At 31.2% G+C, this 14,552-nt stretch overlaps 1 protein-coding gene across 1 annotated transcript in view; it reads right to left on the bottom strand.

The window, feature by feature from the left end:
- LOC122520694 (zinc finger CCCH domain-containing protein 13) overlaps positions 1-14,552 on the bottom strand; it is a 169,948-nt gene that overhangs the window by 148,911 nt on the left and 6,485 nt on the right. The window contains exon 2 of the mRNA XM_043640912.1: positions 7,180-7,428. Within this exon, the coding sequence (XP_043496847.1) occupies positions 7,180-7,224 (45 nt within the window). The 5' untranslated portion in view covers positions 7,225-7,428. The remainder of the gene's footprint in view (positions 1-7,179; positions 7,429-14,552) is intronic.

Raw genomic sequence — 14,552 nt, 5'->3', positions numbered from 1 at the left:
ATTAAATATACTTCTATTATTTGTTATTTTTTAATAGAAATATACTTTATATATATTTAATATAAATTTTCTATTAAAAGTAATAATATTGGATACGGTATATATAGAATAAATTATTTTATTATTAGTTAACAGTTATTTAATTCTATAGAAATTTTGTCAATAAAATTTACAAGATAATATACAATATTTATATTAAATTTAATTCCACGAGATTTTACTTGTTCTTTTTTTTTTATTCTAATGCTACATTCCAAATAATTTATTACGATGTAAGATTTACGAATTTTATTCGTAACTAGAAATTCGATTGGTGAAAAATAGTTTTTCGCGAATTAAAATAAAAAAAGAAGAAGAAGAAGAAGAATCCGACAAATACTTATCAACGAATGGATATTATTAATTCGAATCGATATTTAAATAATCGAAATCCACATTCGAGGATAAGAGACGAATTATTATTATTATCCGAGTCGCGTAGAAATCTTTTCTTTTTTCTTTTGTTTTTTTTTTACCGTACAAAATTTCATGCGAACCGATCAAAAATCGTATTCTTTTTTTTACTTCTATGGGAGAACGGATTCATTAATTAAAATTCACGGAGACGAGGAGTTTTGTCGGGGAGGGTTTGCCGGTGCTACCGCATAAAACGTTCGATATTAAAAGAAGATAATTAACTTTTTCTTTTTTACCATCCTCTTTTTCTCTTTCTATCTAGCTGGACCAATTGAACGAGAAAACTCTGATACGCGAAACGAAAAAAGCTGCTGCCCGGATTCCACAAGCTCGTAGAAACTAACTCGTAGAACACTCGAACAACGACATTTTATCGAAATTGCATCGAGATTTCGATTATTAACAATTTCCCCCGTCGTTGGGTGCGCACACATTTTCACCCAATCTACCTCTCCATATTCTTCTTCTCCCTCCTCCTACTTCTTCTTTCCCCCTATTTTCGACATTTTATCATTCGTAACGAATATTAGCGTGTTCGTCGAATGAGAAAATTGCTATTTTTCAACGATAAATCTCAAGATGGATTTGATTGGTTTCAACAGTTCGAAAGATGCCGTCTCTTTAAATATTTTGTTTTTTTTTTAATTATTATTAATTCATCGTTCGAATTATTATTATTATTATACTTTGTTATTATATTTGTTCCTGTTTTTTAATTATAATTATTAATCTTCCTTTGGTAGATAATTGTTGTCTATTATTTATTTTAATGGTTTAACACGTTTTATGATTTATTTGACATATTTACATTACTATTTATTCAATATGAAAATTATTTAAACGTTTAATATCATATTTTTCTTTCAATACTTTCAGTATTATATATGAACTGCAGGAAACTTTTATTCAACAATTTGGAATTTTAATAAAATTTTTAATGTTTCTTTTTTTGTAATAAGATTAATTATCAATCACGTACAACTGTTTTGTTGTTTCGAATCTCAATAAAATGATTTTTACAAGATATCAATCTCAACAAGTACTAATCTTTCCACAATCTTCTTTTCTAATTTTCATTGCATAGTCTGTTATACAAAAAGAAAATTATTCCGAGGAAAAAATTAACGAGGAACATTTTTTTTTATATTAAAACGTACGTATATGCTAAAATTATATTTACATATTCGCATATATTACATTACATATATATATATACGTGTGTGAGTATAACTCGTGATAATAAAAACCGACAGAAGTAAATGACGTTCTTTATCAAAGTAAAGAAGAGGAAGAGATGGAGGGAGGGAGGGACGGAGAGAGGAAGGAAGTGGTGTGGGGGAAAAAAAGGATATATCAAAAAGAGAACAAAAAAAAAAAAATACATAATAAATTTCTCTCTTGATGCAAAGGAATACTCTAGAATCCTCTCTCCCCCTCTCTCACCCTCTTTATTTATCTCTGGTTTTTCTAGTAGGAAGGAAAATGATATTATGGTGTTCGCTTTTATGGTTCGACAATAGCTAAAGTTATTAAAGCATTCCGAGTGGGTTGGTAGTCGAATGGCTCGTCGTACTACCACCATATTGCGAAATAGTAATGAATTTTTTTTCTTTTCCTCTTTTTTTTTTTCTTCACAAAGATCTAACCGAAGTATAATATAAAAGCGAAGGAGGGTTGGAAAAAAAGGGGGTCTGTCTCGATGAAAGAATAAAAAAAAAAAAAGCAAAAGAAGAAGAACAAATTTATTTCTATCAAGGAATTTTAAACGATGACTGAAAAAGCAGCGAAAGAAACGAAGTTGCAATTGAATAAGAACTACGCCCTTTTCTTCCATTCAAGGGAGGGAAAAAAGGGAAGGGATGGGAAGGGAAGGGAAGGGAGGAGAAGGGTAAGAAGGGATGGTAGTAAGATGGGTAAGGTAGGGATTGGGTTTTGAAACCGACACAATCTCCAGAATGAAAGATATTAAAAATTACTCCCTTCGACCGTTAAGAAAGGGATATAAGGGTGTATTACTATGGTTTAAAGGGTGTCGTCGACAAGTAGTTATAATGAACGGCCTAATGAACATGCACAACGAGGGTACGTGCTCCCTTCGTTAGAAGAACACGTGCTACTAATGTAAGTGTTATATTATATTATCCCATAGTATCCTTGTGGTAAACCATGATCGACGTCACGTGCATCTTTCTTTTTCTTTTTCTTTCTTTTTTTTTTTTTCTTAACGATCATCATCCATTCATCCTTTATCCGGCATCCAATTTATTTTTTTTTCTCTCTGACTAACAATGTGAGAGAAACAAGTGGAATGTCACGCACGATTGAAAGGGTTAAATACTTTCGTAGGGTGAAAATTATTTTAAGCATTAGAAGTGTATGTGTGTGTTTTTTTGTTTTAATTTTTAAATTTGACAATCAATAATTTTGACTTTGAAAATATTGAATGTATGTATATATACATACAAGAACAAAAGAAATTGTAAAAAAAAATAAAATAACAAACGAATAAACGAAATAAATAAATGAACGGATAAATGAAGTCTATCAATCACTCAACTCACAGAGAAACGAATGAAAATTTATTCTCGATATCGAATGAAGAAGAAATAACGAGAGGATAAGCAGAGGAGTTAACGGAGCTATCGCGTGACGAGGTTTATGGGGATTAGATGGATCCCCCGTCCCCCTCCCCTTCCCCCTTCCCACTACTCGTTGACAAGCGAGCCCCATGGCGAGAATATATCACGAGACACGCGGTTATGTTTCAACGAGAATATTGGGGACCCCTGATATACTCGGTGACTCGTGGTGGAAAGGGTTGTTGAAAGTGGGTAGAATGAGACAGGGTGGTTGGGTAACGGGGAGAATGGGGAGGGGAGAATGGGCAGGGGGAATGGGGTGAAAGAGATAGATACCTCGGTAGATATTAATTGGCTTTCGATCTATGATCGAAACCACCCCCTTCGGAACCACCCCCTCGGACTCACGTGCCATGCGTGAACATCGTACCTTTCGCATTATCGCGTGTCTGCGTGCTTTTAAACCACCCCTGTCCTCCCCCTCCACTCCCCCAAGCCTGCCAGGCTGCTGTTCCTACCTTTACTCCCTTCTGCTACCATCACCCCTTCCCCCCCTGTATCATCGTATTCATATACCGTTAAATCTAACGGCTAAGTTAATAAATTATTGGATCATTTAACCTTGTTAAATTTTATCGTTTTGCATATAGACGTCATCTGTTTTTTTTTTTTTTTTTTAAACAGACGAATAACAATATTTATGTATATTTTATATCTAATTTATTTTGATTTTTTCTTCTTTTCGTTTTTTAATAAATCAAGAATAGAGGCTAATTTATGATGGAAGGGAGAGTAGTATAATTTTTGTATTAAAATTTATTGCGATTGTATTTCGTCATTCGGGAAAAATTCGAAGTATGGGTAAGCGATTTTTAATCTTAATTTAACGGCAACACTTTTTACATTTTGATACATTATAAATGATACTTAAATATATAAATATTAAGGTGCCCAGAGAAATTTCGTACCGATTAATATTGAAAAATGTATGAAATATTTGTTTACAAATTTGTCGTAACCTTTTTTTTTACGTGCAATTCGTCGTCGGCAACGAGGGATACGTTTTTAATTATATCCGTTGTGATATTGAAATCCGATTCGACAAATTCGCGGAATAAAATTCTTTAGGGAGTAAAAAAGAGAAGGAAGAAAAGCAAAAAAAAAGAAATAGAAAAAGTATTTGTCAAACGTTTTTTTTTCTTTTTATTTTTTTTTTCCTCAAACTATTCGGATAATTCTAACGAGTTATAACGGCGGAACGCACGAACAGGGAGGGAGAGAGAGAGAGAGAGAGAGAGAAAGAGAGAGAAATGGAATTCGAGATGAAAGTTTTTCCTTTTTTTTTTTTTATTTTCCTCCTTCTTCTTCTTCTTTTTTTTTTTTTAAACTCCTCTTCGATAATTACGGTTAATAACTTTCCGTCGTTGGTGGAATTTATGAACGTTAGTTCAATCGAGTAGAAAGAAATGAAAAGAAAAGAAAAGAAATGAAAAGAAAAGAAAAGGAATGGAAGGTAAAGCAGAGAAAGTTGGTTAATTGAAATAATTTTCTAATCAAATCGTCCTAGTGAAAATTAACCAAAAACGTTAGGAACGTAATTGAAACGTCTCTCTCGCGTGTCCTTTCTTTCCAATATAATGTAGAAAGAAGTTATTTTAATTGGTAAGAAGATAATAATAATAATAATAATAATACCTGTTCTATCGATGTCGAGATGTTATTACAAGATGTATCCATCACCCCCCTCCCCATTCCCACCCCCCTTGTGTTATCAATTTCTAAAGAGAAAATAGATTACAAAAGCCGATTATATTGTAGGGAACCACCAATGTCAATATTTAGATCATTACAAAGTCTTCCACCTTCTTCTTTATACATACACACACACACGCATATTTATAATTAACTATTTTCTATCGAGAATGTGTGATATCATACTAACTATTATTATTACTACTACTACTACTACTACTACTATTACTGTTACAAGCAACAAACTTTACCTCGCAATTATTTCATCCCGTCAAAGTATATCTTACAAAAGAATTCCATAAACATCGTTTCAAAGTATACAAGAAGCTAATTAATACGTAAAGGAACGTATATCGTTAAAGGGACAACTTTTACTCGTCAAACTACTTTGTAGAAATTAATAATAAACCGAAGGAAAAAAGAAAATAAAAGAAAAGAGAGAAATATAATTAATTCAATTAATTCCAATTAAAGAGTATTAGATCAACGCCTTTTATCGTAAAGAGTAAATGAATTAAATTATTAAACGAATTAACAACGAAACACCAATCTAAATCAGTTTACAACGTTTGATTACTTGATCTTAAAAAAAAAAAAAAAAAAGAAAGCAAATATATAAAGAAAATATTTTTCTCAGAAAAGTATCCCTTTACCCTTTCTTCTTTCGCTATTTCTTTTCAATAACAACAAAATTATAATATATAAAATAAAAATATTGTTAGTATATATTTCGTATACACTAACACTAACATCGAGACAACGATTTTCTCAAGATAATGGCGGCTTCTTCGAACAGTAAAGGTGAGAAGGTTGACGCCTACAAGTAGAAGGGATAGAAAATTGCAGTTTGAAGGAAAGCTTGACTGCCGAACGACTAATAAGATTACTTGCCGTCTAATCATTTTCGCTTCCGCGCGTCCCTTCCCTTTCTCTTCCCTTCCTCTTACCCTTCTTCTTCATCATCCTCTTCCTTCCTTCCTTCCTTCCTTCCTTCCTTCCTTTCTTCCCCTTGCTTTCAACGACGCCACCCTATTGAAGCTACTCTCTTAACCAACCCAACTATAACTATACCTATATATATATAGGTCTCTGTTACTCTCTTGCAATATGGATAATTTTCCTAGACGACACCTAACTATCGGGAAATTCTGTGGCAAGGGCTTCTAACCTTTCACCTAAGCAGCAGCAGACACACACACACATACACACAGACACACGAATATATATATGCACGCATGTACCACAACAAGATCTCTCGATTACACACGTTGGTTGTTTTTATTTTTGAATTATTTATTAACAAACATTGCAGTCAATCTTATCGATTTTTGTTCATCAATAAATCAAATTGATTGACGTACACCATAGAACTTTTTAAATTTATTCGCGTTTATATGTGTAACGTATTCGTACTTGCAATTAAATTTTAAATTAAAAGGAGAAGATTGTATTTGTGTTTTTTTTTCTTTTCTCTCTCTCTCTCTCTCTCTATTTTCCTATTATTTTACGATTCTATAAAAATTCCATCAAATTCCTAGACTAGAATAATTCCCAAAGGTTTCCATAAGCAAGCAAGCAAGTAAGCTGCGCGGCTATCATCAGTCCACGTTGTTGGCATCCGTGGAATTCGAATTTCCCGCGCAATTGAACACAGTGGAAAATACTAAATTAGATAACACACCACCACCCCGGGTGCGAGAGACACCGTATTCACGGATTCTACAGGGAATTATTGGCAACGAGCCAAAATTATGGGGAAAGCTTGCTTTTTTCTGTTTTTTTTCTTTTAAAAAAAGATAAGAAAATAGGAACAAAGTTAATATTGCGTTTGATCGTCCTGTTGTTTTCGTATCTTTCGAATAATTCTCTATACGATTATTTCTAAAAATTAATATGAAACTTATGATATATTAGTTTACGATGATTAATCAATAATTATGTGCAATTTTATGGTATTATTTTTTTATCGTGATCAACAGTACTATCAAGTAATTGAATATTTAATATTTACGATTTTATTAAAATTATTGAACATCCAAATAACGTATTTTGATTTTTGTAGATCAAAAGATGAAATAGAAAAATTATTTATCACATATAATATATTATATATAAATTATTTATCGATAATTTATTTTTTTTTTCTTATTTATATCTAAATCACGAAAAAAAAATACAGTAATTGTTAACTTTAATATACACATTTAAAAACATATAATATACTTTTTTGTAAAGTATAAACATAATAATAATAATAATAATAATAATAATAATAATAATACTATTACATAATGCAGATTATTATTGGTTAAATCCTCGTAATTTTTTTGTTTCGATTTACTTTATATATAGATATAATAATAATAATAATAAAATTGTATATTTTATTTACTTTGTATATCTCGTCAACGAGTCTCGTGAGCTCTTCGGTCTCCATGATGGGTGGTGTTGTCTCCCTTCTGGTCTAAGAACTCAACTTGTGTCACGGATTTCACGAGATGCTCATATTTTTCTGTCCACCATAGACCGGATTTCACGTGGCCGTTCCACTTTCCCCGATATAGAGAACGCTCGGTTAAGTATCGGAAGCAACGAACGCACACAAGTCTTCTTCTCACTTGGTTTCTCTTACTTCTTTGATCTGTAACGAAACAAACACAACAAAAATAAAAACGATGATGAATCAACTGTTCCCCTTTTTTTTCGCAAATATCAAGAAGAAGTAGAAGAAGAAACAAAATATTTCTTAAATTTATTTATAAAAAAGAATGCAATTTCTTTGTTCTAGTAATTATTTATATATACACGCACACATATACACAAATTTACGAATAAAATTTCTAATGGATTTTTTCTTTTTTTAAGAAACGTAATTTATTGAGAAAAAAATTATTGCAAAAATTTAGCTAATAACGTTAATACCGAAATTACACGAAAACTAATTCAAAATCGTCCCTAAAAAAAAAAATCATTTCTTCAATCTCGCATCTTTTCTAAGTAACAAATTAAAACCAAAAAAAAAAAACCACCAAGTAGATAATCGTAATCTATGAGATTTGGAAAAAAACAAATATTTAAAATTCGTGTAAAATTATTTTCTAACACTACAATAAGATTTAAACTTAAGTAATAACAAAATAAAATTTGAAAAAAGCCCTAAAGTATAATATTTAAAAAGAAAAAAGAAACAAATAATCGTAATCTCACGAGAGATGTTTATGGTAAATTTATGCTCAATCTTTAATCCGTGCAACTTGCATTACTCATTCGTCGAACGACGAGAGGTCACGTTTTCCAGGGTACTTTCATTCCGCAAGGACACCCAGTATGCGAGTTAAGTGTATAGAAAGACATAGAAATAGATAGAAAGAGAGAGAAAGAAAGAAAGAAAGAAAGAAAGAAAGAAAGAAAGAAAGAAAGAAAGAGAGAGAAGGGGAAAAAGCCGCATAACTTCGATGTTTTATACCAACGAACACGCGGACGATTGCTACCTTCTATCTGTATGCATCTGTATGCATCTGTGTGCATCTGTGTGCACATAGGCGAACGGTTAAGGTGTCACGGATCGACGATCGAGAGTCTCTCGCAGGTTTGCAACCTGATTCGAGAGCAGTTCGAAATCGAGAAATCGTGAAAGCAATCTTAGTTTAGTTAGAAGACTACTCCACTAATAAACTAAAAACATAGATGATACTATTTTTATACATTTTTAAATGCGGTCTCCTTTTAAAATAATATATATTACATTTTACATTTTCTTATAAAAATACAATTAACTAAAACACTAATGAATCATTTGAAAATACTAATAAATTCAAAACAATGATGATAATACTATTTTTATACATTTTTAAATGCAGTCTCTTTGTAAAATAATATATATTACATTTTACATTTTCTTTTAAAAATACAATTAACTTAAACACTAATGAATCATTTGAAAATACTGATAAATTCAAAACAATGATGATGATACTATTTTTATATGTTTAAAAATGCAGCCTCATTTTGCAATAATATATTACATTTTAAATCTATTCGAGAGAACACAATTTTTACGAGAATTTAATTATTTTAATCTATATCAATGTTTTTTTATATGTAACCCTTTTTTTAAATATATCTCATACCAACCAAACTATACAACATTCGACAACATTGTTCTAATATTAGGCTTTTAAATAAATATCATTTTAAAAATAATATAAAATATCACGAAAATTTTTCATAGAGTGTTACTTCAATACTAATATTTGTTTCATAACTCCTATTACGAATTGACCATTGAAAAAAAAAAAGAAAATTAAACAATTAATAAAATCAATCGCAAAAATAAGTAAAAGAGAAAAACGTCTACCTATATTCATTAAATATTTGAAAATAAATCTTTTTTCCTCTCGTACGAATCATCCCTGCGGGGTCATTTCGTCGTTAACGTGTTAAACCTTTTCCAAATTGAAAAAAAAAAAAAAAAAAAAAAGAAAAAACGAATTACACGGAAAGATACGAGAAGATTTCTAAACCTCCCCTCCCCCCTCCTATACCCGGTATGTGTAAAATTCGTAACCGAGCGTTTACGTTACGCTCGGCGGACCGTAAATACGAATAATTAAATAAAAGCATTAATTCGCGCATCGGAAAATAATTTACGCTCGATGTGTTCACGAATAACTTCATGTGGCGACGTAGCCAAAAGCCGAGAAGGGTTGGGTGGTTCGGGGGTTGGATGGGGGAGGGGGATTACGGATATAAAGGTGATGCAAGGTTGATATTTAATTATCCTTTGATACACTGTCGGTGATCGGCTGTATAATAAAAAAATAAAAACTTATGAAAGAATAAGAACCTAAGGGGGGGGGATGTTTGTTGGACAACGACGACCAGGAGGAAGGAGTGATGGGGGGAGAAGAAATATATTTCCAAATTTACGAGCGTGCATCACGTGTGCGTTTCGACAGATCGATTTTCGAATTTTGCAAGATCGGCAGAAATCGTTTTTTTTTTTTACGATTAAAACGATTCTCAAAAAGCGTATACTCGAGTTTCAGAGGAAAAATAAAAATTGACTAACGGAAACGGTCGACTATATACGCTCTAAAGCTACAAACCTTTAATCTATTTGATCGATTGCGAACCAAAAACAAGTTCAACTTGTGATGATACGAAAAAAAGAAAATAAATTGGAATAAAAAATATCAAAACTTTAAAAAATATAATTTCTCTCTCTCTCTCTCTCTCTCTCTTTCTCTCTCTATTTCTCTGTGTATGTACGATTTTTAATATTTATATAAATTGAAAATTTTGTTTGAAAACGAGAATTTTTCGAGAGAGATCAAAGAATTAAAAAAATATATAAATCGTTTGTCAACTAGGTTTCCTTTTTAAAACACGTTCAATGGGATCACGTTCGAAAGGCATTGACGTAAATCAATACGTACGTTTTTAATATCTTCGTACACTTTGTTCTTTTTTTTTCTTTCGTTCTCTAGATAAAATATATAAAAAAAAAAAAAAAAAATACAAAAAAGAATATTTCATTATCTTATCAGAAAATGTAATTTAAATCGATACCTTACAAATGTCACGTTTTAAATTGTATTTCATTTAAATGTACGATCTCGTAACACGTTTTATATATTCAACGTTATTATTATTAATTCGTTAATTCGTTAAAAGTTTACTTTTTTTTTCTTTTTCTTGCATCGAATGTCTCATAGAAATTTCTTATTGGCAATAAATTTTCATACGATAGGAAAAATAATTCATTAATTAATCGATAAGTTTATTTTATCTTTAACGCGAAATAAAATTCATCGACGTTTTCCTTTAATTATCAATCATAATAATTTTTATCAAAATAATTGTTCTCTCGAACGTTCACGATTTACGATCAGAAACCTAAATTCATTCATTCCCTCTCTCTCTCTCTCTCTCTCTCTGTTTTCCTGTTAATAAAATGGAATAAAATTGATTGATTTGGATTCTGATTAAATCATCAAACGTCTAGCTATCGAAGATGAATTATCGTACGTTCTCGCTTTCGTTCGTTACGAGACAAACACACAGGTTCGTTATGTCATTCTATGCGTTGCATATTTAATAGAGCGGTCGATAACCCAGTCTCCTATGCGTGTAGTTGTGTTGTATCTTCTCAAATCCGTGCCACTCTCACTTTTCTAGATCGTATCACTTTTTCTTTCTCTTTCTCTTTCTCTATTCTATATCTCTTATAGGATAAATTTCTCTTCCAGAATGTTTCGCAACGTTTCATATAGCTAAACCATATAATATATTTCTCTTTCTAAATTCAATCTTATACATAAAAACCAGGGAACATAAAAGAACTAGCATAAGAAGTAACACTCTGTTATAATTCGATACACGATCATCCTCTCTTTATTCTTTTCTTTTTTCTTTATTTTAAATGATAAAAGAATTCGCGGCAATTTCTCCGAACGATTTTGAATTGTCCGATGATGACGATGACGACATTGCTTGCGCGCGCCATCTCTGAGCACGCGACCGAACCTCGAACATGGCGGTAATTTTGAAATTCGTTCTTCGATCTGACTTTGGCGGTTTGAAGATTTTTGTTTGAAGAAATATTTGTAAAGAAAAAAAAAAAATAATAAAAATCAAATATTTTATGAACCGCGTACAAGAGAAATCGTTCTATTGGGATGAAATAAAATTAAATAAAAATAAAGAGAAGTGTTAGAGCAGTGGCGGAGTTCATAACGAATAGGAGATTTGGTAAAAGAGGAAACGAGTGAGAGAGAAAGAGAGATGGGGGAGGGTAAAGAGCAAGAATCACGGAACGTCCAATAAATTTTCAACGAGGAAAAAGCGATTTCCGTATCGGAGCATGGCTCTGCTTTGGCCGAACACTTTTGCGAGAGAGAGAGAGAGAGAGAGAGAGAAGAGAAGAGAGACCCGATAAAATACTTCGCCGTGAGAAAGGCGCAGTCCGCGGAATTCAGGACAAATTCCTGGTCGTGCGGTGAGCGACGTCCTTTTCGTTCTTTTCTTTTTTTTTTTTTTTTTAATCCCCTTTTTTTTGTCACCCTCTTTTACTATCTCCGCCAATTCTCACCCGCAAAGAAAAAGAAAATCTATGGAAGAAGAAGAGAGAAAGAGAAAGAAAAAGAATCTTCTTATTCACACGAGTACCGTTATCTCAATATGTATTTAAAATAAAATTTAAAACAAAAATTTGTTTAAACCTTTGCATAATCAAACACAAACGTATGTGTGTAATGTAAAATTTGCGATGTATAAAATTGTCTTTTTAAAGTAATATAAAAATGATAATATTAATAACTATTTCTCTAATTATCTGAAAATATCGATTATTAAATAATAAATTATTAGCATATAAATTGAAATATACAAATAAACGCGTCTGATTTACACGACGATTATGATTTGTTAAATGATGCAAATGTACAAAATCGAGATGAGATATAAATAAATTGATTAATAATTTCTCACTCAACGGAACAGAAAGCCTGATTCGAAGGAATGTCGTCCTGCTTCTTCTGCCAGAACGGTTATAAAACGGTCCTGATATCCTGCAGGCAGGAAAATACAGGCGTGCCCACACCGTTGTCGTTACACCTGCGATCGACCAACACTCTCTATACATATATGTATGTATGTAACATGTAGAATATAAATAGGTGACAAGACTGAGCATTTAAAGGTGAAGTATTCAAACTGTAGATGCATACTTGCATACATACTTGTCTTCACCCACACATTAATAAAATCTTACATACTTTTACACAGACACACAGAAACATAGACATTATTATATATATATATATAAATACATACATACGTACTTACTTACTCTCATTTATGCAAAAATATATAAATTAATATTTAATTATTAACTTACATACACATACAAATATAAATACATTCATACTTACTTACTAACTTACATACACACGTAATTAAATATATATATATATATATATATATATATATATATATATTTAATTAAATGCACGTGTAATCGAATACACGAATATATTTCTCTAAAAGAAATAATAATAATAATAATCCTAGAGACCGGAGGATATCGTAAATAAAATCGAACCGGACATAAAATTTTTCTTAACGAATTTTAAATCCAACGTAGTCCCTGACTTTCGACAGGGGTTTCTATCTGTTCTGTCAGTATTCACGATTATGCGCATAAATTAAAAAAAGTTGATTTTAAATGATTGTTCAACCTTGCTCATTTCCTTCTGTCGGCATATGACGTATTCAATGAAAAAAATCGTGAAGAAAATAATAATAATTATTATTATTATTATTATTTCAAACGGGGGAAAGGAAGCAAAAAATTTAATCTCGATAGATTTATCGTTTGCTCTATCATTCACTCTGTTTAGAGACTCGTTGAAAGATAATTAATAAAATAATCGTCTACCTGTAAAAGTGTGTTCTGATATAACGCATTTTAACTGCAATCGTACGGCTCTTTAACATTATATAATACGAAACGAGAACTCGAATTAATTTAACTCTAATTTCGTTGTACCAAGAGAGAGAGAGAGATTCTGTGTATGTGTGAATATGTGTGTGTGTGTATACATGGTGATCGATTAAAATTCACGATTCAGTTCAACCTGTGCTTTATACAATATATATGCTAAACGTTTCCACATTCAACCAAGAAAATAGCAAAATCAAACATAATATAACATTGAAGAGATACGAAATTCTTGTTAATATGTCCCTTTACCAAATTACAAATATATAAAATATAATAGTTCAAATTATTATCAATTATATATACCAGGTGATTTTTAAAACTGGAACACGATATGTCTCTTTTAAAAAAAAATAAAAAAATAGGAAAAATATATTAGGATACAAAAAGAAAGGAAATCGATATTATTCAAAAACAAAATTTAGAATTAAAAAAAGAATAAATTGCACAATTGCAGTTTTAAGAATCATTCTTATATACCTTAATAATAAATTCTCCCATAGTCATTTGAGATTATAATATTTATTATATAAAGGACAGACCGTGTCAAAGACACGCGTATAAACCCCCCTCCCCTTCTCCCTCCACCCCTCGTTTCATAGGACATTCTACGGGGATGTCGGGGAAGGGTGCGAAATAAAACGTAGATAAAATACATAGATTTTCGAGAGACAGAGAAGCGTAGAAAAATCCCTCGTAACTGTTACACCTCACGAACATAATGCAAACACCACCACCATCTCCCAAAAGAGAGGAGAGGTCGGTTGCATAATGCAAACTCGGGGAAATACTTTTTATTATTTGAATACGACTGCTACGTTCAGGTTGGTACTTATCAAAGGACTACCCCAGCCCCCTTTCCTAATGACGTTAATTCTCAAATTAGCATTCATATTCGTAATTTGCATTTACGACGTTAGCCAGGACTGACGTTAGTTTCAACTCGACCATTTTTTTCCTTATCTTTGTTCTATTATTTTCGTAAAAATTTTAATTTAATTTTCTCTTCGAATTGAAATTAATTAAGAAAAGAAAAAAAGAAAAAAGAAATGATTTAATTAACACGGATTATCGTACAGTTCGAAATGTTTATTACATCGATACACAGATGTATCGTTTACAATTGTGCAATAAAAATAAAATTAAAAAAATACTTTGTTTAAGAAAAAAAAGGAAGGTAAAAGAAATTCTTACCAGCGTTCATTCGTTCGTCTGTTCATAGCATGATCGTATATTTCTAAATAACATTCTTTTCAAGAGTG

The sequence above is a fragment of the Polistes fuscatus genome, unplaced genomic scaffold, assembly GCF_010416935.1.
Source record: "Polistes fuscatus isolate 324 unplaced genomic scaffold, CU_Pfus_HIC Scaffold4, whole genome shotgun sequence".
In the NCBI taxonomy this organism is placed as follows: Eukaryota; Metazoa; Arthropoda; class Insecta; order Hymenoptera; family Vespidae; genus Polistes; species Polistes fuscatus.
This window is presented reverse-complemented; position numbering and strand designations above follow the sequence as displayed.